This window comes from Salmo trutta, unplaced genomic scaffold (assembly GCF_901001165.1).
Source record: "Salmo trutta unplaced genomic scaffold, fSalTru1.1, whole genome shotgun sequence".
Lineage (NCBI taxonomy): Eukaryota > Metazoa > Chordata > Actinopteri > Salmoniformes > Salmonidae > Salmo > Salmo trutta.
In genome coordinates this window covers 2,228,088-2,249,977 of record NW_021822992.1, presented here as the reverse complement: position 1 = coordinate 2,249,977, position 21,890 = coordinate 2,228,088, and the positions used below count along the sequence as shown (strand labels likewise).

General features: G+C 47.4%; 2 protein-coding genes across 5 annotated transcripts in view; one reads left to right on the top strand and one right to left on the bottom strand.

Annotated features, from left to right (window-relative positions):
• zgc:110410 (LFG_like domain-containing protein) overlaps positions 1-21,890 on the bottom strand; it is a 345,300-nt gene that overhangs the window by 279,857 nt on the left and 43,553 nt on the right. The gene's annotated exons all lie outside the window — the stretch shown is intronic.
• Positions 1-21,890, top strand: part of LOC115187928 (ankyrin repeat and IBR domain-containing protein 1) — a 56,729-nt gene that overhangs the window by 5,145 nt on the left and 29,694 nt on the right. For 2 of the 3 annotated variants that reach the window (XM_029746998.1, XM_029746996.1), the window contains exons 2-4: positions 1,340-1,620; positions 10,067-10,367; positions 21,695-21,871. In XM_029746998.1, coding sequence (XP_029602858.1) covers positions 1,433-1,620; positions 10,067-10,367; positions 21,695-21,871 — 666 coding nt within the window. In that variant the 5' untranslated portion in view covers positions 1,340-1,432. Of the gene's footprint in view, positions 1-173; positions 316-1,339; positions 1,621-10,066; positions 10,368-21,694; positions 21,872-21,890 lie in introns of those variants that run through there. The other variant, XM_029746997.1, reaches the window with a different exon arrangement.

Sequence of the window (21,890 nt, the reverse complement as noted above, 5' to 3'; positions counted from 1 at the left end):
TCTCTCTTTCCCTCTCTCTTTCCCTCTCTCTTTCCCTCTCTCTTTCCCTCTCTCTCTCTCTCTCTCTCTTTCCCTCTCTCTTTCCCTCTCTCTTTCTCTCTTTCTCTCTTTCTCTCTCTCTCTCTCCTCATGAGATGAGATGAGCTGGCATGGTGAGCCAGTCAGAAAATAGCATTAGCCTTAGCAGAACAACACGGTGTATGGGTGGAAAGGGGACTTGTGTGGAAGCAGCCTCTCCTCTTCCTCAGTTTGGGCTCTTGTGGTTTGGACTTGCAGTTACTCAGTTAGGCTACTCTTCTCCCCTGTTTTTTGTTGGTAAGTAGGCTGGTTTTGTAGGATTTTATGATATTGTGTTTGTTGTCAGTAGAAAAGCTTGTTGTTAGGATAAATCAGAATGTCACATTTCAACTGTCAATCTTAGCTAAAGCCATTTTTTTTTCTGGTGAACCGATGTTTGGTTTGAGACATCCTGTTGTTGTTGTCTTGTTGAAATCTGGGTCGCGTTCAGTAGGGACCAATGTTGTGGAATGTAAAGACAGAAATATATAGCCTCAAACATACATACCTCTGAGTAAAGGAATCATTTAGATTAAAGGAATGTTGTTCCATGTGTTGCATCCTCCTAAATGTTATTCCATGTGTTGCACCCTCCTAAATGTTATTCCATGTGTTGCACCCTCCTAAATGTTATTCCATGTGTTGCATCCTCCTGAATGTTATTCCATGTGTTGCACCCTCCTGAATGTTATTCCATGTGTTGCACCCTCCTAAATGTTATTCCATGTGTTGCACCCTCCTGAATGTTATTCCATGTGTTGCACCCTCCTAAATGTTATTCCATGTGTTGCATCCTCCTAAATGTTATTCCATGTGTTGCACCCTCCTGAATGTTATTCCATGTGTTGCACCCTCCTGAATGTTATTCCATGTGTTGCACCCTCCTAAATGTTATTCCATGTGTTGCACCCTCCTAAATGTTATTCCATGTTTTGCACCCTCCTGAATGTTATTCCATGTGTTGCACCCTCCTAAATGTTATTCCATGTGTTGCACCCTCCTAAATGTTATTCCATGTGTTGCACCCTCCTAAATGTTATTCCATGTTTTGCACCCTCCTAAATGTGAGCATGATGTATTGTTATGGTCTGATGGAATCACAAACCTAGAACTAGTTCCATTTCTTTGGCTGTAATTTCCTCTCTATCCTCTCTGTCTGTCCTTAGGCCCAGTTCCATGTCTTTGGCTGTAATTTCCTCTCTATCCTCTCTGTCGGTCCTTAGGCCCAGTTCCATGTCTTTGGCTGTAATTTCCTCTCTATCCTCTCTGTCTGTCCTTTTAGGAGCTTCGATATGCTGTTCTTCTGCAGTTGGTCAGGTTGAATATCACCAAACACCTTCAGGTTGAAGCTCATCCTGGTAGAATCTGAGGGGCGATGGGGAACACAGCCACTAAGTTCCGCAAGGCTCTGATGAACGGTGACGAGGGTCTGGCCTATCAGCTGTATGAGGGGAGCCCCCAGTTTAAAGAGAGCCTGGACCCCAACACTTCGTATGGCGAACCCTACCAGCACAACACTCCTCTGCACTACGCCGCCAGGCACGCCATGACACGACTCATCAGGTGAGGACATGACATCTCCCTTTTTAAAATGTACAGTGTTACCTGACCCTCTGGCCCATCTTAACTCTATGAAGTCATCTGACATTTTGAGTCATGAAATGTGTTAATAACCTGAAATATGAAAACTGTGGAAAGAACCTGGGGGGAAAAATGTTTTTATTTAACAAAGAAGCTCAAAAATGTACTTTCCTCTGTGTGATGGGGTTATAGGAAGGTTTCATAACGGGATTTTTATTTGGCCGCCCAAGTTTTCTGAGCAAAAACAAAATATATAAACTTCCGGTCAAAAGTTTTAGAACACTTACTCATTCAAAGGTTTTTCTTTATTTTTACTATTTTCTACATTCTAGAATAATAGTGAAGACATCTAAACCACGAAATAACACATATGGAATCATGTAGAAAACCAAAAAAGTGTTAAACAAATCAAAATATATTTTATATTTGAGATTCTTCAAATAGTCACCCTTTACCTTGATGGCAGCATTGCACACTCTTGGCATTTACTAAGCTAGATTCACCTGGAATGCTTATCCAACAGTCTTGAAGGAGTTCCCACATATGCTGAGCACTTGTTGGCAGCTTTTCCTTCACTCCGCTGTCCAACTCATCCCAAACCATCTCAATTGGGTTGAGGTCTGGTGATTGTGGAGGCCAGGTCATCTGATGCAGTACTCCAACACTCTCCTTCTTGGTCAAATAGCCCTTACACAGCCTGGAGGTGTGTTGGGTCATTGTCCTGTTGAAAAACAAATGATAGTCCCACTAAGCCCAAACCAGATGGGATGGCGTATCGCTGCAGAATGCTGTGGTAGTCATGCTGGTTAAGTGTGCCTTGAATTCTAAATAAATCACAGACAGTGTCACCAGCAAAGCACACCCACACCATAACACCTCCTCCTCCATGCTTCACGGTGGGAACCACACATGCGGAGATCATCCGTTCACCTACTCTGCGTCTCAAACCAAAAGTCTAAAAGTTGGACTCATCAGACCAAAGGACAGATTTCCACCGGTCTAATGTCCACTGCTCGTGTTTCTTGACCCAAGTAAGTCTCTTCTTGGTGTTCTTTAGTAGTGGTTTCTTTGCAGCAATTCGACCATGAAAAACTGATTCACACAGTCTCCTCTGAACAGTTGATGTTGAGATGTCTGTTACTTGAACTCTGTGAAGCATCTATTTGGGCTGCAATTTCTGAGTCTGGTAACTCTAATGAACTGATCCTCTGCAGCAGAGGGAACTCTGGGTCTTCCTTTCCTGTGGCGGTCCTCATGAGAGCCAGTTTCATCATAGCGCTTGATGGTTTTTGCAACTGCATCTGAAGAAACGTTCAAAGTTCTTGACATTTTCCATATTGACTGACCTTCATGTCTTAAAGTAATGATGGACTGTCGTTTATCTTTGCTTATTTAAGCTGTTCTTGCCATAATATGGACTTGGTCTTTTACCAAATAGGGCTATCTTCTATATACCCTCCCACCTTGTCACAACACAACTGATTGGCTCAAACGCATTAAGATTGAAAGACATTTCACAAATTAACTTTTAACAAGGCACACCTGTTAATTGAAATGCATTCCAGGTGACTACCTCATGAAGCTGGTTGAGAGAATACCAAGAGTGTGCAAAGCTGTCATCAAGGCAAAGGGTGGCTACTTTGAAGAATCTCAAATATAAAATATATTTTGTTTTGTTTAACACTTTTTTGTTGTTGTTGGTTACTACATGATTCCATATGTGTTATTTCATAGTTTTGATGTCTTCACTATTATTCTACAATGTAGAAAATAGTACAAATAAAGAAAAATCCTTGAATGAATAGGTGTTGTAAAACTTTTGACCGGTAATGTATATATATTTTTGTTGTTAGACATAAAAGACTGTAAAAAAACCCATAAAAAACACCAGCAAATCAGCTGCAAGTGATTTTCATTTTGTAAATCTGTTCCAAAGTATTCCCATGCATAATAGAGATATACACAACATGCTCGTCCAACATCTCATTCCAAAATATGTCCCCCCTTTACTGCTATAACAGCCTCCGCTCTTCTGGGAAGGCTTTCCACTAGATGTTGGAACATTGCTGCGGGGACTTGCTTCCATTCAGCCTCAAGATCATTAGTGAGGTCAGGCACTGATGTTGAGCGATTAGGCCTGGCTCGTGGTTCGCGTTCCAATTCAGCCCAAAGGTGTTCAATGGGGTTGAGGTCAGGGCTCTGTGCAGGCCAGTCAAGTTCTTCCACTCCGATCTCGACAAACCATTTCTGTTTAGTCCTCACTTTGTGTACGGGGGCATTGTCATGCTGAAATTTGTCCGTCGGATTGCCAGATGGTGAAAGGTGATTCATCACTCCAGAGAACGCGTTTCCACTGCTCCAGAGTCCAGCTTTACACCACTCCAGCCGATGCTTGGCAATGCGAATGGTGATCTGAGGCTTGTGTGCGGCTGCTTGGCCATGGAAACACATTTCATGAAACTTTCGACGAACAGTTCTTGTGCTGACGTTGCTTCCAGAGGCAGTTTGGAACTCGGTAGTGAGTGTTGCGACCGAGGACAGAAGATTTTTATGCCTTCAGCACTCGGCGGTCCCGTTCTCCTGAGCTTGTGTGGCCTACCACTTCGAGGCTGAGCCGTTGTTGCTCCTAGACGTTTACACTTCTTTACAATAACAGCACTTACAGTTGACCGGGGCAGCTCTAGAAGGGCAGAAATGTGACGAACTGACTTGTTGGAAAGGTGGCATCCTATTACGGTGCCACGTTGAGTCACTGAGCTCTTCAGTAAGGTTATCCTACTGCCAGTGATTTTCTTTGGAGATTGCATGACTGTGTGCTCGATTTTTATGCGTGTCAGCAACGGGTGTGGCTGAAATAGCCGAATCCACTAATTTGAAAGGGTGTCCACTTACTCGTTTATATGTGATCGTATACAAATGTGAGCAAGGTCTGAAATGAATTTTTTTGTTGTCAAATATTACATCTGATTTGGGCTGACCATCCGCTCCAGAAAAAAAAGGACCTGCTGCTGAAATCTAGTTGATGGTCCATGGGTTCTAGCATAGATTACCCAGGCTGCTCGCTGGGGAGTGTTCCTGCAGTACCCAGGCTGCTCGCTGGGGAGTGTTCCTGCAGTACCCAGGCCGCTCGCTGGGGAGTGTTCCTGCAGTACCCAGGCCGCTCGCTGGGGAGTGTTCCTGCAGTACCCAGGCCGCTCGCTGGGGAGTGTTCCTGCAGTACCCAGGCCGCTCCCTGGGGAGTGTTCCTGCAGTACCCAGGCCGCTCCCTGGGGAGTGTTCCTGCAGTACCCAGGCCGCTCCCTGGGGAGTGTTTCCTGCAGTACCCAGGCCGCTCGCTGGGGAGTGTTCCTGCAGTACCCAGGCCGCTCGCTGGGGAGTGTTCCTGCAGTACCCAGGCCGCCTCGCTGGGGAGTGTTCCTGCAGTACCCAGGCCGCTCGCTGGGGAGTGTTCCTGCAGTACCCAGGCCGCTCGCTGGGGAGTGTTCCTGCAGTACCCCAGGCCGCTCGCTGGGGAGTGTTCCTGCAGTACCCAGGCCGCTCGCTGGGGAGTGTTCCTGCAGTACCCAGGCCGCTCGCTGGGGAGTGTTCCTGCAGTAACCCAGGCCGCTCGCTGGGGAGTGTTCCTGCAGTACCCAGGCCGCTCGCTGGGGAGTGTTCCTGCAGTACCCAGGCCGCTCGCTGGGGAGTGTTCCTGCAGTACGCAGGCCGCTCGCTGGGGAGTGGTTCCCTGCAGTACCCAGGCCGCTCGCTGGGGAGTGTTTCCTGCAGTACCCAGGCCGCTCGCTGGGGAGTGTTCCTGCAGTACCCAGGCCGCTCGCTGGGGAGTGTTCCTGCAGTACCCAGGCCGATCCCCTGGGGAGTGTTCCTGCAGTACCCAGGCCGCTCGCTGGGGAGTGTTCCTGCAGTACCCAGGCCGCTCCCTGGGGAGTGTTCCTGCAGTACCCAGGCCGCTCGCTGGGGAGTGTTCCTGCAGTACCCAGGCCGCTCCCTGGGGAGTGTTCCTGCAGTAACCCAGGCCGCTCGCTGGGGAGTGTTCCTGCAGTACCCAGGCCGCTCGCTGGGGAGTGTTCCTGCAGTACCCAGGCCGCTCGCTGGGGAGTGTTCCTGCAGTACCCAGGCCGCTCGCTGGGGAGTGTTCCTGCAGTACCCAGGCCGCTCGCTGGGGAGTGTTCCTGCAGTACCCAGGCCGCTCGCTGGGGAGTGTTCCTGCAGTACCCAGGCCGCTCCCTGGGGAGTGTTCCTGCAGTACCCAGGCCGCTCGCTGGGGAGTGTTCCTGCAGTTTTGTTGTGCAACCTTCCGTTTCGTCCTGAATGTCTTTTGTCTGGACCCAGCAACAAACGGCTTGTTTGGTTTCACCGCTAATTCAATGTGTTTATCTAACCGTCTGTTTAACCTTTTTTATTTATCCCTCAACAGCCAGTCAGATGAGATAGTAGCATTTAGGTTACCGTGACGACTTGACGGTAATGACATTCAGTTGTTTTTTATTATCCCCAAAAGGACAAAATGGTGGCAGCGAGTTGCACACAGACAGACGAAAACATGCTTTTTAAAATGTGATTAAATTAAGCGGTTAGTTTTGAAGATGACTTGTCAAGTATTAAAAATGGGGATTGTTTTTCCATTTTTGTTTTCAATGGCTTTTCAAATGGGAGTTATTCACCACTACGTTTATGCTGTAGGAAGCACCTTTTTAGCTGTATGAAGCCTATGTGGTAGCAGCTATTCCCTGCTCTCTGTGTCCAGGATGGGGGAAGAGTGTTGTGTGTCTCTCTGTCCCATCTGCCCCTGCTAGGAACCATCTGTTAGACACGTCACAGGAATGTTCCACCCTGAGACTGAGCTACAAGCCTCCTTCACTCTCTACCGCTGTAGTTCTATAGCAGGACACCAACACCTATAAAGCCAGGGTCGTGTTCATTAGGCACCAAAATGGCACCAAACAGGCACCAAACAGAAGAAATCCTACTGAAACAGGAAGTGACAACCTGGACGGTAGGGTTCCACTACTAGTTCCTCCAGTCTCTCACACTAGGGGCCCCTGTTACAATACGTTACAAATCCTCCTGAAACAGGAAGTGACAACCTGGACGGTAGGGTTCCACTACTAGTTCCTCCAGTCTCTCACACTAGGGGCCCCTGTTACAATACGTTACAAATCCTCCTGAAACAGGAAGTGACAAGCTGGACTGTAGGGTTCCACTACTAGTTCCTCCAGTCTCTCACACTAGGGGCCCCTGTTACAATACGTTATAAATCCATCCTTCCTTCCTTGTTGCATTGAGCTAAGCACAGATCTGTAAATGATTTGGACAGGTGGAAACCAAGGTTACCGTTTATATTACTTCTACCGACCCAGCCAGTTCAGATAGGTGATCACTTCAAAGGAGGGGTCGGCATCGTAGCCTAGTGGTTAGAGCGTTGGGCCAGTTTACCGAAAGGTTGCTAGATCGAATCCCCCGAGCTGACAAAGTATTACTCTGTCGTTCTGCCTCCTGAACAAGGCAGCTATCCCACTGTTCCCCGGTAGGCCGTCATTGTAAATAAGAATTAGTTCTTAAACTGACTTTCCTAGTTAAATAATATTCCATTTAAAAACAAAAAGGAAGCACACTAGACATTTCTGAAGGATTCCAACAGGATGTAGTTCTGTATCAGGGTACCAGTTTTCAGAAAGCTACTACTTAGCTACTACTTAGGTACTACTTAGGTACTACTTAGGTACTACTTAGGTACTACTTAGGTACTACTTAGCTACTACTTAGGTACTACTTAGGTACTACTTAGGTACTACTTAGGTACTACTTAGGTACTACTTAGCTACTACTTAGCTACTACTTAGCTACTACTTAGGTACTACTTAGGTACTACTTAGGTATTACTTAGCGCTATACGTTCTATGAAGGTTTAATAGGCATTATAGTGTGTGTGTGTGTGTGTGTGTGTGTGTGTGTGTGTGTGTGTGTGTGTGTGTGTTATTTCTCTAGGACAACTTGCAGTGAACTACATTGACCCGGAGACACTCATCTTCCCAGCATTCTTCATCATACTGTCATTTACTTAGTATGTGTCTCAAATGGCTTCCTATCCTCTATGTAGTACACTTCTTTTGACATACACAGACTTGGTGTTATTGGCTGAACCTGTCAGAGTAGCTGTGTGTGTATTCCTGCTTCAGCTCTCTTGAGTTCATCACACGTTCAGAGACGTTTATTCTATGCTGTTATTTGTAATCGATTGTTGGCCGTCAATACTGGTGGCCGTGGTCCTCTGTAAACTTGTGGTTGTTATTGCTGTGGACACGGGGGTTTTCTGGATCATAGAGAGGATAAATGAGTCAAACGGTTAAAGTCAGATAAGAGTGTTTTCATCATAACAGTGGAGTTGACAGTAGCCCCTGGCCTAACCATTACTGGAGAGAACAACCTCCATCTTGTCTGTTAACTGTTCCCACTGGACTGCGACTCTGAAAAATGATTTGGTGGTATGTGCTCAGAAATGGTTTTACTTTTTTTCTTGAAGACAACATTAATTTGCTTTGACTCCAGTGTTCCATGTTGGCTCTAGGGGTCCATAGTCCTACATGTCGTTGACTCTAGGGGTCCATAGTCCTACATGTCGTTGGCTCTAGGGGTCCATAGTCCTACATGTCGTTGACTCTAGGGGTCCATAGTCCTACATGTCGTTGGCTCTAGGGGTCCATAGTCCTACATGTTGACTCTAGGGGTCCATAGTCCTACATGTTGACTCTAGTGGTCCATAGTCCTACATGTTGACTCTAGTGGTCCATAGTCCTACATGTTGACTCTAGGGGTCCATAGTCCTACATGTTGACTCTAGTGGTCCATAGTCCTACATGTTGACTCTAGTGGTCCATAGTCCTACATGTTGACTCTAGGGGTCCATAGTCCTACATGTTGACTCTAGGGGTCCATAGTCCTACATGTTGACTCTAGGGGTCCATAGTCCTACATGTTGACTCTAGTGGTCCATAGTCCTACATGTTGACTCTAGGGGTCCATAGTCCTACATGTTGACTCTAGGGGTCCATAGTCCTACATGTTGACTCTAGTGGTTCTTCATCTCTCCCGTGACCTCTGGGCCATGGTTTCTTCATCTCTCCCGTGACCTCTGGGCCATGGTTTCTTCATCTCTCCCTTGACCTCTGGGCCATGGTTTCTTCATCTCTCCCGTGACCTCTGGGCCATGGTTCTTCATCTCTCCCGTGACCTCTGGGCCATGGTTTCTTCATCTCTCCCGTGACCTCTGGGCCATGGTTTCTTCATCTCTCCCGTGACCTCTGGGCCATGGTTTCTTCATCTCTCCCGTGACCTATGGGCCATGGTTTCTTCATCTCTCCCGTGACCTCTGGGCCATGGTTTCTTCATCTCTCCCGTGACCTCTGGGCCATGGTTTCTTCATCTCTCCCGTGACCTATGGGCCATGGCATTCTTCATCTCTCTCTGACCATGCTTAGAATAATGCCTTGTAATGCTTGTTAATGCTTTGTAAGTTAAGCTTTATGCCTTGTATGTGAATCCATTCATTTGACAAAGTAATTAAATACACTTGTATTTAGAATTCCGTTCAGACATTACTTCATGGTCTATTGCTGTAACTCAGCTCAACTATTGTGTTATTGACTGTATGTTTTGTTTATTCCAGGTGTAACTCTGTGTTGTTGTATGTGTCACTCTGCTTTGCTTTATCTTGGCCAGGTCGCAGTTGTAAATGATAACTTGTTCTCAACTGGCCTACCTGGTTAAATAAAGGTGAAATAAATACAAATAAAACTGTAGTCTTTTGCATATTGCTATTTATCGTTATGGAGTCAGATAAACATTTTAATAGGCTAGTCTTATTACGAGTCGTGTGTGTATGTGTGTGTGTGTGTGTGTGTGTGTGTGTGTGTGTGTGTATATATATATATATATATATAATATACTGTATATACACATGAAATATTACTTCACTATAGTAAAATAGTCTGAGGTACTCACTATGTACTTGTGCTTAAAGGGATAGTTCGGGACTTCCCCAGAGTGTGAGAAATTTGTGGATATAATTTTTATGTCTCTGCATCCAGTATGAAGGAAGTTAGAGCTAGTTTCACGAACCAATGCTAACTAGTGTTAGCGCAATGACTGGAAGTCTACAGGAACAGCTAGCATGTTAGACGTTCCCATAGACTTCAAGTCATTGCGCAAATGCTAGTTAGCAATTTTACGCAAACGTTAGTTGGCAACTTCCTTCAACCTGAACGCAGAGACATAAAAATGGTATCCACAAGTTAATCTATATCTGGGGAAGTAGACGTAAGGCCTCATTGCCAAAATCCTGAACAATCCCTTTAAGAGTGACGGTGACATTTTTCAAAAGGGGTCATATTAGTACCAAGTAAACCATGTTCCTTTTTCTTCCTACCAGGTCCTTTCTCTTCAGTAAGGACGGAAACCCCAACAAGCGTAACGTTCACAATGAGACGTCTCTCCATCTCCTCTGTATGGGCCCCCAGATCCTAATGGGGGAGGGGGCTCTGCAGCCGCGGCTGGCCCGGCCGGAGCTGGACCAGATGAAGAGGGCAGAGTGTCTCCAGATCATCCTGAAATGGACCGGAGCCAAGCTGGACCAGGGAGAGTATGAGAACGCTAACGTCAACGCTACTGATAACAAGAAGAATACATCGCTGCATTACGCAGCCGCCGCAGGGATGAAGAAGTGTGTTGAGGTGCGAACCCCTATAACCCTATAACCCTATAACCCTATAGCCCTATAACCCTATAACCCTATACCCCTATAACCCCACCCCTATAACCCTATAACCCCACCCCTATAACCCTATAGCCCTATAGCCCCACCCCTATAACCCTATAACCCCACCCCTATAACCCTATAGCCCTATAACCCTATAACCCTATAGCCCTATAACCCTATAACCCTATAACCCTATAACCCTATAGCCCTATAACCCTATAACCCTATAACCCTATACCTCTATAGCCCTATAACCCTATAACCCTATAACCCTATACCCCTATACCCCTATACCCCTATAGCCCTACCCCCACCGCTACCCCCACCCCTACCTCCACCGCTACCCCTACCCCTACCCCTTAGACACTTCCCCTACCCCTACCCCCACCGCTTAGACACTACCCCTACCCCCACCCCTACCCCCATCCCTAACCCCACCCCTACCCCTACCCCCACCCCTCCCCCTACCCCTACCCCCACCCCTACCCCCATCCCTACCCCTACCCCCACCCCTCCCCCTACCCCTACCCCCACCCCTAACCCTACCCCTTAGACACTTCATATACCCCTACCCCTTAGACACTACATATAGCCCTACCCCTTAGACACTTCATATAGCCCTACCCCTTAGACACTTCATATAGCCCTACCCCTTAGACACTACATATAGCCCTACCCCTTAGACACTACATATAGCCCTACCCCTTAGACACTTCATATAGCCCTACCCCTTAGACACTACATATAGCCCTACCCCTTAGACACTACATATAGCCCTACCCCTTAGACACTACATATAGCCCTACCCCTTAGACACTACATATAGCCCTACCCCTTAGACACTACATATAGCCCTACCCCTTAGACACTACATATACCCCTACCCCTTAGACACTACATATAGCCCTACCCCTTAGACACTTCATATACCCCTACCCCTTAGACACTACATATAGCCCTACCCCTTAGACACTACATATAGCCCTACCCCTTAGACACTACATATAGCCCTACCCCTTAGACACTACATATAGCCCTACCCCTTAGACACTACATATAGCCCTACCCCTTAGACACTACATATAGCCCTACCCCTTAGACACTACATATAGCCCTACCCCTTAGACACTACTATAGCCCTACCCCTTAGACACTACATATAGCCCTACCCTTAGACACTACATATAGCCCTACCCCTTAGACACTACATATAGCCCTACCCCTTAGACACTACATATAGCCCTACCCCTTAGACACTACATATAGCCCTACCCCTTAGACACTACATATAGCCCTACCCCTTAGACACTTACATATAGCCCTACCCCTTAGACACTACATATAGCCCTACCCCTTAGACACTACATATAGCCCTACCCCTTAGACACTTCATATAGCCCTACCCCTTAGACACTACATATAGCCCTACCCCTTAGACACTCATATAGCCTACCCCTTAGACACTACATATAGCCCCTACCCCTTAGACACTACATATAGCCCCTAGCCATGCCCTACCCCTTAGACACTTCCATATAGCCCTACCCCTTAGACACTACATATAGCCCTACCCCTTAGACACTACATATAGCCCTACCCCTTAGACACTACATATAGCCCTACCCCTTAGACACTACATATAGCCCTACCCCTTAGACACTACATATAGCCCTACCCCTTAGACACTACATATAGCCCTACCCCTTAGACACTACATATAGCCCTACCCCTTAGACACTACATATAGCCCTACCCCCTTAGACACTTCATATAGCCCTACCCTTAGACACTACATATAGCCCTACCCCTTAGACACTACATATAGCCCTACCCCTTAGACACTACATATAGCCCTAACCCTTAGACACTTCCCCTACCCCTACCCCTTAGACACTACATATAGCCCTACCCCTTAGACACTTCATATAGCCCTACCCCTTAGACACTACATATAGCCCTACCCCTTAGACACTACATATAGCCCTACCCCTTAGACACTACATATAGCCCTACCCCTTAGACACTACATATAGCCCTACCCCTTAGACCTACATATAGCCCTACCCCTTAGAGACACTACATATAGCCCTACCCCTTAGACACTACATATAGCCCTACCCCTTAGACACTACATATAGCCCCTACCCCTTAGACACTTCATATAGCCCTACCCTTAGACACTACATATAGCCCTACCCCCTTAGACACTACATATAGCCCTACCCCTTAGACACTACATATAGCCCTACCCCTTAGACACTTCATATAGCCCTACCCCTTAGACACTACATATAGCCCTACCCCTTAGACACTACATATAGCCTACCCCTTAGACACTACATATAGCCCTACCCCTTAGACACTACATATAGCCCTACCCCTTAGACACTACATATAGCCCTACCCCTTAGACACTTCATATAGCCCTACCCCTTAGACACTTCATATAGCCCTACCCCTTAGACACTACATATAGCCCTACCCCTTAGACACTACATATAGCCCTACCCCTTAGACACTTCCCATAGCCCTACCCCTTAGACACTACATATAGCCCTACCCCTTAGACACTTCCCATAGCCCTACCCCTTAGACACTTCCCCTACCCCTTAGACACTACATATAGCCCTACCCCTTAGACACTACATATAGCCCTACCCCTTAGACACTACATATAGCCCTACCCCTTAGACACTACATATAGCCCTACCCCTTAGACACTACATATAGCCCTACCCCTTAGACACTACATATAGCCCTACCCCTTAGACACTACATATAGCCCTACCCCTTAGACACTACATATAGCCCTACCCCTTAGACACTACATATAGCCCTACCCCTTAGACACTACATATAGCCCTACCCCTTAGACACTACATATAGCCCTACCCCTTAGACACTACATATAGCCCTACCCCTTAGACACTACATATAGCCCTACCCCTTAGACACTACATATAGCCCTACCCCTTAGACACTACATATAGCCCTACCCCTTAGACACTTCCCATAGCCCTACCCCTTAGACACTTCCCCTACCCCATAGACACTACATATAGCCCTACCCCTTAGACACTACATATAGCCCCTACCCCTTAGACACTACATATAGCCCTACCCCTTAGACACTACATATAGCCCTACCCCTTAGACACTTCATATAGCCCTACCCCTTAGACACTACATATAGCCCTACCCCTTAGACACTACATATAGCCCTACCCCTTAGACACTACATATAGCCCTACCCCTTAGACACTACCCCCACCCCTACCCCTTAGACACTACATATAGCCCTACCCCTTAGACACTACCCCCACCCCTACCCCTTAGACACTACATATAGCCCTACCCCTTAGACACTACATATAGCCCTACCCCTTAGACACTACATATAGCCCTACCCCTTAGACACTACATATAGCCCTACCCCTTAGACACTACATATAGCCCTACCCCTTAGACACTACCCCCACCCCTACCCCTTAGACACTACATATAGCCCTACCCCTTAGACACTACCCCCACCCCTACCCCTTAGACACTACATATAGCCCTACCCCTTAGACACTTCATATAGCCCTACCCCTTAGACACTTCATATAGCCCTACCCCTTAGACACTACATATAGCCCTACCCCTTAGACACTTCATATAGCCCTACCCCTTAGACACTACATATAGCCCTACCCCTTAGACACTACATATAGCCCTACCCCTTAGACACTTCCCCCACCCCTACCCCTTAGACACTACCCCCACCCTACCCCTTAGACACTACCCCCACCCCTACCCCTTAGACACTACATATAGCCCTACCCCTTAGACACTACATATAGCCCTACCCCTTAGACACTACATATACCCCTACCCCTTAGACACTTCATATAGCCCTACCCCTTAGACACTACCCCCACCCCTACCCCTTAGACACTACATATAGCCCTACCCCATAGACACTACATATAGCCCTACCCCTTAGACACTACATATAGCCCTACCCCTTAGACACTTCATATAGCCCTACCCCTTAGACACTACATATAGCCCTACCCCTTAGACACTACATATAGCCCTACCCCTTAGACACTACATATAGCCCTACCCCTTAGACACTACATATAGCCCTACCCCTTAGACACTACATATAGCCCTACCCCTTAGACTTCATATAGCCCTACCCCTTAGACACTACATATAGCCCTACCCCTTAGACACTACATATAGCCCTACCCCTTAGACACTACATATAGCCCTACCCCTTAGACACTACATATAGCCCTACCCCTTAGACACTACATATAGCCCTACCCCTTAGACACTACATATAGCCCTACCCCTTAGACACTACATATAGCCCTACCCCTTAGACACTACATATAGCCCTACCCCTTAGACACTACATATAGCCCTACCCCTTAGACACTACATATAGCCCTACCCCTTAGACACTACATATAGCCCTACCCCTTAGACACTACATATAGCCCTACCCCTTAGACACTACATATAGCCCTACCCCTAGACACTACATATAGCCCTACCCCTTAGACACTACATATAGCCCTACCCCTTAGACACTACATATAGCCCTACCCTTAGACACTACATATAGCCCTACCCTTAGACACTACATATAGCCCTACCCCTTAGACACTACATATAGCCCTACCCCTTAGACACTACATATAGCCCTACCCCTTAGACACTACATATAGCCCTACCCCTTAGACACTACATATAGCCCTACCCCTTAGACACTACATATAGCCCTACCCCTTAGACACTACATATAGCCCTACCCCTTAGACACTACATATAGCCCTACCCCTTAGACACTACATATAGCCCTACCCCTTAGACACTTCATATGCCCTACCCCTTAGACACTACATATAGCCCTACCCCTTAGACACTACATATAGCCCTACCCCTTAGACACTTCATATAGCCCTACCCTTAGACACTACATAGCCCTACCCCTTAGACACTTCATATAGCCCTACCCCTTAGACACTACATATAGCCCTACCCCTTAGACACTACATATAGCCCTACCCCTTAGACACTACATATAGCCCTACCCCTTAGACACTACATATACCCCTACCCCTTAGACACTACATATAGCCCTACCCCTTAGACACTACATATAGCCCTACCCCTTAGCACTACATATAGCCCTACCCCTTAGACACTACATATAGCCCTACCCCTTAGACACTACATATAGCCCTACCCCTTAGACACTACATATAGCCCTACCCTTAGACACTACATATAGCCCTACCCCTTAGACACTACATATAGCCCTACCCCTTAGACACTACATATAGCCCTACCCCTTAGACACTACATATAGCCCTACCCCTTAGACACTTCCCATAGCCCTACCCCTTAGACACTACATATAGCCCTACCCCATAGACACTACATATAGCCCTACCCCTTAGACACTACATATAGCCCTACCCCTTAGACACTACATATAGCCCTACCCCTTAGACACTACATATAGCCCTACCCCATAGACACTACATATAGCCCTACCCCTTAGACACTAATATAGCCCTACCCCTAGACACTACATATAGCCCTACCCCTTAGACACTACATATAGCCTACCCCTTAGACACTACATATAGCCCTACCCCTTAGACACTACATATAGCCCTACCCCTTAGACACTACATATAGCCCTACCCCTTAGACACTACATATAGCCCTACTACCCCTTAGACACTACATATAGCCCTACCCCTTAGACACTACATATAGCCCTACCCCTTAGACACTACATATAGCCCTACCCCTTAGACACTACATATAGCCCTACCCCTTAGACACTACATATAGCCCTACCCCTTAGACACTACATATAGCCCTACCCCTTAGACACTACATATAGCCCTACCCCTTAGACACTACATATAGCCCTACCCCTTAGACACTACATATAGCCCTACCCCTTAGACACTACATATAGCCCTACCCCTTAGACACTACATATAGCCCTACCCCTTAGACACTACATATAGCCCTACCCCTTAGACACTACATATAGCCCTACCCCTTAGACACTACATATAGCCCTACCCCTTAGACACTACATATGCCCTACCCCTTAGACACTACATATAGCCCTACCCCTTAGACACTACATATAAGCCCTACCCCTTAGACACTACATATAGCCCTACCCTTAGACACTACATATAGCCCTACCCCTTAGACACTACATATAAGCCCTACCCCTTAGACACTACATATAGCCCTACCCCTTAACACTACATATAGCCCTACCCCTTAGACACTACATAATAGCCCTACCCCTTAGACACTACATAAACCCTACCCCCCTTATACACTACATATAGCCCTACCCCTTAGACACTTCATATAGCCCTACCCCTTAGACACTACATATAGCCCTACCCCTTAGACACTACATATAGCCCTACCCCTTAGACACTACATATAGCCCTACCCCTTAGACACTAACATATAGCCCTACCCCTTAGACACTACATATAGCCCTACCCTTAGACACTACATATAGCCCTACCCCTTAGACACTACATATAGCCCTACCCCTTAGACACTACATATAGCCCTACCCCTACCCCTTAGACACTACATATAGCCCTACCCCTTAGACACTACATATAGCCCTACCCCTTAGACACTACATATAGCCCTACCCCTTAGACACTACATATAGCCCCTACCCCTTAGACACTACATATAGCCCTACCCCTTAGACACTACATATAGCCCTACCCCTTAGACACTACATATAGCCCTACCCCTTAGACACTACATATAGCCCTACCCCTTAGACACTACATATAGCCCTACCCCTTAGACACTACATATAGCCCTACCCCTTAGACACTACATATAGCCCTACCCCTTAGACACTACATATAGCCCTACCCCTTAGACACTACATATAGCCCTACCCCTTGACACTTCATATAGCCCTACCCCTTAGACACTACATATAGCCCTACCCCTTAGACACTACATATAGCCCTACCCCTTAGACACTACATATAGCCCTACCCCTTAGACACTACATATAGCCCCTACCCCTTAGACACTACAATATAGCCCCCTACCCCTTAGACCACTACATATAGCCCTACCCCTAGACACTACATATAGCCCTACCCTTAGACACTACATATAGCCCTACCCCTTAGACACTACATATAGCCCTACCCCTTAGACACTACATATAGCCCTACCCCTTAGACACTACATATAGCCCTACCCCTTAGACACTACATATAGCCCTACCCCTTAGACACTACATATAGCCCTACCCCTTAGACACTACATATAGCCCTACCCCTTAGACACTACATATAGCCCTACCCCTTAGACACTACATATAGCCCTACCCCTTAGACACTACATATAGCCCTACCCCTTAGACACTTCATATAGCCCTACCCCTTAGACACTACATATAGCCCTACCCCTTAGACACTACATATAGCCCTACCCCTTAGACACTACATATAGCCCTACCCCTTAGACACTACATATAGCCCTACCCCATAGACACTACATATAGCCCTACCCCTTAGACACTACATATAGCCCTACCCCTTAGACACTACATATAGCCCTACCCCTTAGACACTACATATAGCCCTACCCCTTAGACACTACATATAGCCCTACCCCCTTAGACACTACATATAGCCCTACCCCTTAGACACTACATATAGCCCTACCCCTTAGACACTACATATAGCCCTACCCCTTAGGACACTACTATAGCCCTACCCCTTAGACACTACATATAGCCCCTACCCCTTAGACACTACATATAGCCCTACCCCTTAGACACTACATATAGCCCTACCCCTTAGACACTACATATAGCCCTACCCCTTAGACACTACATATAGCCCTACCCCTTAGGACAACTACATATAGCCCTACCCCTTAGACACTACATATAGCCCTACCCCTTAGACACTACATATAGCCCTACCCCTTAGACACTACATATAGCCCTACCCCTTAGACACTACATATAGCCCTACCCCTTAGACACTACATATAGCCCTACCCCTTAGACACTCATATAGCCCTACCCCTTAGACACTACATATAGCCCTACCCCTACCCCTTAGACACTACATATAGCCCTACCCCTTAGACACTACATATAGCCCTACCCCTTAGACACTACATATAGCCCTACCCCTTAGACACTACCTATAGCCCTACCCCTACCCCTTAGACACTACACATAGCCCTACCCCTTAGACACTACATCCTATAGACACTACATATAGCCCCTACCCCTTCGACACTACACATAGCCCTACCCTTAGACCACTACATATAGCCCTACCCCTTAGACACTTACATAATAGCCCTACCCCCTTAGACACTACATATAGCCCTACCCCTTAGACACTTACATATAGCCCTACCCTTAGACACTACATATAGCCCTACCCTTAGACACTACATATAGCCCTACCCCTTAGGACACTACATATAGCCCTACCCCTTAGACACTACATATAGCCCTACCCCTTAGACACTACATATAGCCCTACCCCTTAGACACTACATATAGCCCTACCCCTTAGACACTACATATAGCCCTACCCCTCTAGACACTACATATAGCCCTACCCCTTAGACACTACATATAGCCCTACCCCTTAGGACACTACATATAGCCCTACCCCTTAGACACTACATATAGCCCTACCCTTAGACACTTCATATAGCCCTACCCCTTAGACACTACATATAGCCCTACCCCTTAGACACTTCATATAGCCCTACCCCTTAGACACTACATGTAGCCCTACCCCTTAGACACTTCTGCTAGGCATTTCCCATAGCCCTACCCTGTAGGCATTTCCTATAGCCCTACCCCTTAGACACTTCTGCTAGGCATTTCCCATAGCCCTACCCTGTAGGCATTTCCCATAGCCTTACCCTGTAGGCATTTCCCATAGCCCTACCCTGTAGGCATTTCCTATAGCCCTACCCTGTAGGCACTTCCCATAGCCCTACCCTGTAGGCATTTCCCATAGCCCTACCCTGTAGGCATTTCCTATAGCCCTACCCTGTAGGCACTTCCCATAGCCCTACCCTGTAGGCATTTCCCATAGCCTTACCCCTGTAGGCATTTCCCATAGCCCTACCCTGTAGGCATTTCCCATAGCCCTACCCTGTAGGCATTTCCCATAGCCCTACCCTGTAGGCATTTCCTATAGCCCTACCCTGTAGGCATTTCCCATAGCCTTACCCCTGTAGGCACCACACCCGTAGACACTTTTCATAGCCTACCACATAGCCCTACCCCGTAGGCACTTCCCCCCCGTAGCCCTACCCCGTAGACACTTCCCCCGTAGACACTTCCCCCGTAGCTCTACCCCGTAGACACTTCCCCCCCGTAGCCCTACCCCGTAGACACTTCCCCCGTAGACACTTCCCCCCCGTAGCCCTACCCGTAGACACTTCTCCCCGTAGCCCTACCCCGTAGTCACTTCTCCCGTAGACACTTCCCCCCTCGTAACCCTACCCGTAGACACTTCCCCCGTAGACACTTCCCCCCTGTAGCCCTACCCCGTAGACACTTCCCCCGTAACCCTACCCCGTAGACACTTCCCCCGTAACCCTACCCCGTAGACACTTCCCCCGTAACCCTACCCCGTAGACACTTCCCCCCTGTAGCCCTACCCCGTAGACACTTCCCCTCGTAGCCCTACCCCGTAGACACTTGTTCCCTAATGCCCCTTTCCCCTAAGCCAGGGCTCTCCATCCCTGTTCCAGGAGATCTACCCTCCTGTAGGTTTTCACTCCAACCTGATTTAAAAAAATAAACGGTTAATTATTAGAATCAGGTGCGCTAGATGAGGGTTGGAGTGAACCTATAGGATGGTAGTTCTCCAGGAAGAGGCTTGGAGAGCCCTGTTCTAGACACCTCTGTAGGGTTGGAGTGAACCTATAGGAGGGTAGTTCTCCAGGAATAGGCTTGGACAGCCCTGTTCTAGACACCTCTGTAGGGTTGGAGTGAACCTATAGGATGGTAGTTCTCCAGGAAGAGGCTTGGACAGCCCTGTTCTAGACACCTCTGTAGGGTTGGAGTGAACCTATAGGATGGTAGTTCTCCAGGAAGAGGCTTGGACAGCCCTGTTCTAGACACCTCTGTAGGGTTGGAGTGAACCTATAGGAGGGTAGTTCTCCAGGAAGAGGCTTGGACAGCCCTGTTCTAGACACCTCTGTAGGGTTGGAGTGAACCTATAGGAGGGTAGTTCTCCAGGAAGAGGCTTGGAGAGCCCTGTTCTAGACACCTCTGTAGGGTTGGAGTGAACCTATAGGAGGGTAGTTCTCCAGGAAGAGGCTTGGACAGCCCTGTTCTAGACACCTCTGTAGGGTTGGAGTGAACCTATAGGAGGGTAGTTCTCCAGGAAGAGGCTTGGAGAGCCCTGTTCTAGACACCTCTGTAGGGTTGGAGTGAATCTATAGGAGGGTAGTTCTCCAGGAAGAGGCTTGGAGAGCCCTGTTCTAGACACCTCTGTAGGGTTGGAGTGAACCTATAGGATGGTAGTTCTCCAGGAAGAGGCTTGGACAGCCCTGTTCTAGACACCTCTGTAGATCTGATCCAGATTTCACAACGACGAAAATCTGTCTTGTCGATTTTCCTCTAACATCTTATATACAGGTAACTGCCAAGATAAATGAGGGATACATAGTATATTGAAAAGCAGGTGCTTCCACACAGGTGTGGCTCCTGTGTTTAATTAAGCTATTAACATCCCACCATGCTTAGGGTCGGGTATAAAAATGCTGGGCAGGCCATTATTTTGTCTCCCATGGCTATGTCCCCATAGAATGACAATGCCCCGATCCAGAGGACAGTGGTCACTGAATGGTTTGGTGAGCATGAATACGATGTAAACCATATGCCGCGGTGGCCGTCTGTCACCAGATCTCAACCCAGTTTAACATTTATCTGAGACGGCGTTTTCCACCACCATCAACCAAACACCAAATGATGGAATTTATTGTGGAAGACTGGAGTGGCATCCCTCCAATAGAGTTCCAGACACTTGTAGAATCTATGCCAAGGTGCATTGAAGGTGTTCTGGAGGCTGGTGGTGGCCCAACGCCCCATTAAAACACTTTATGTTGGGGTTTCTTTTATAACAGTGACTCTCCTCTCCCTCTAGTTCCTAGGTAAGAGAATCCCACCTGTTTGACTATTCTCTCTTTCCAATGAAGGCCATGTCTCTCTCTGTCCTCTCTCTCTAGATTCTAGTAAATAGGGAAGCGGACCTGTTTGCGGAGAATGAGGACCGTGAGACGCCGTGTGACTGTGCAGAGAAGCAGCACCACAAGGAGCTGGCCCTCAGCCTGGAGTCTCAGATGGTCTTCAGGGTGGCCCCAGAGGGCATAGAGGCAGAGTACACTGCTCTGGACCACAGAGAGGTAGGCTAGATACTAGATA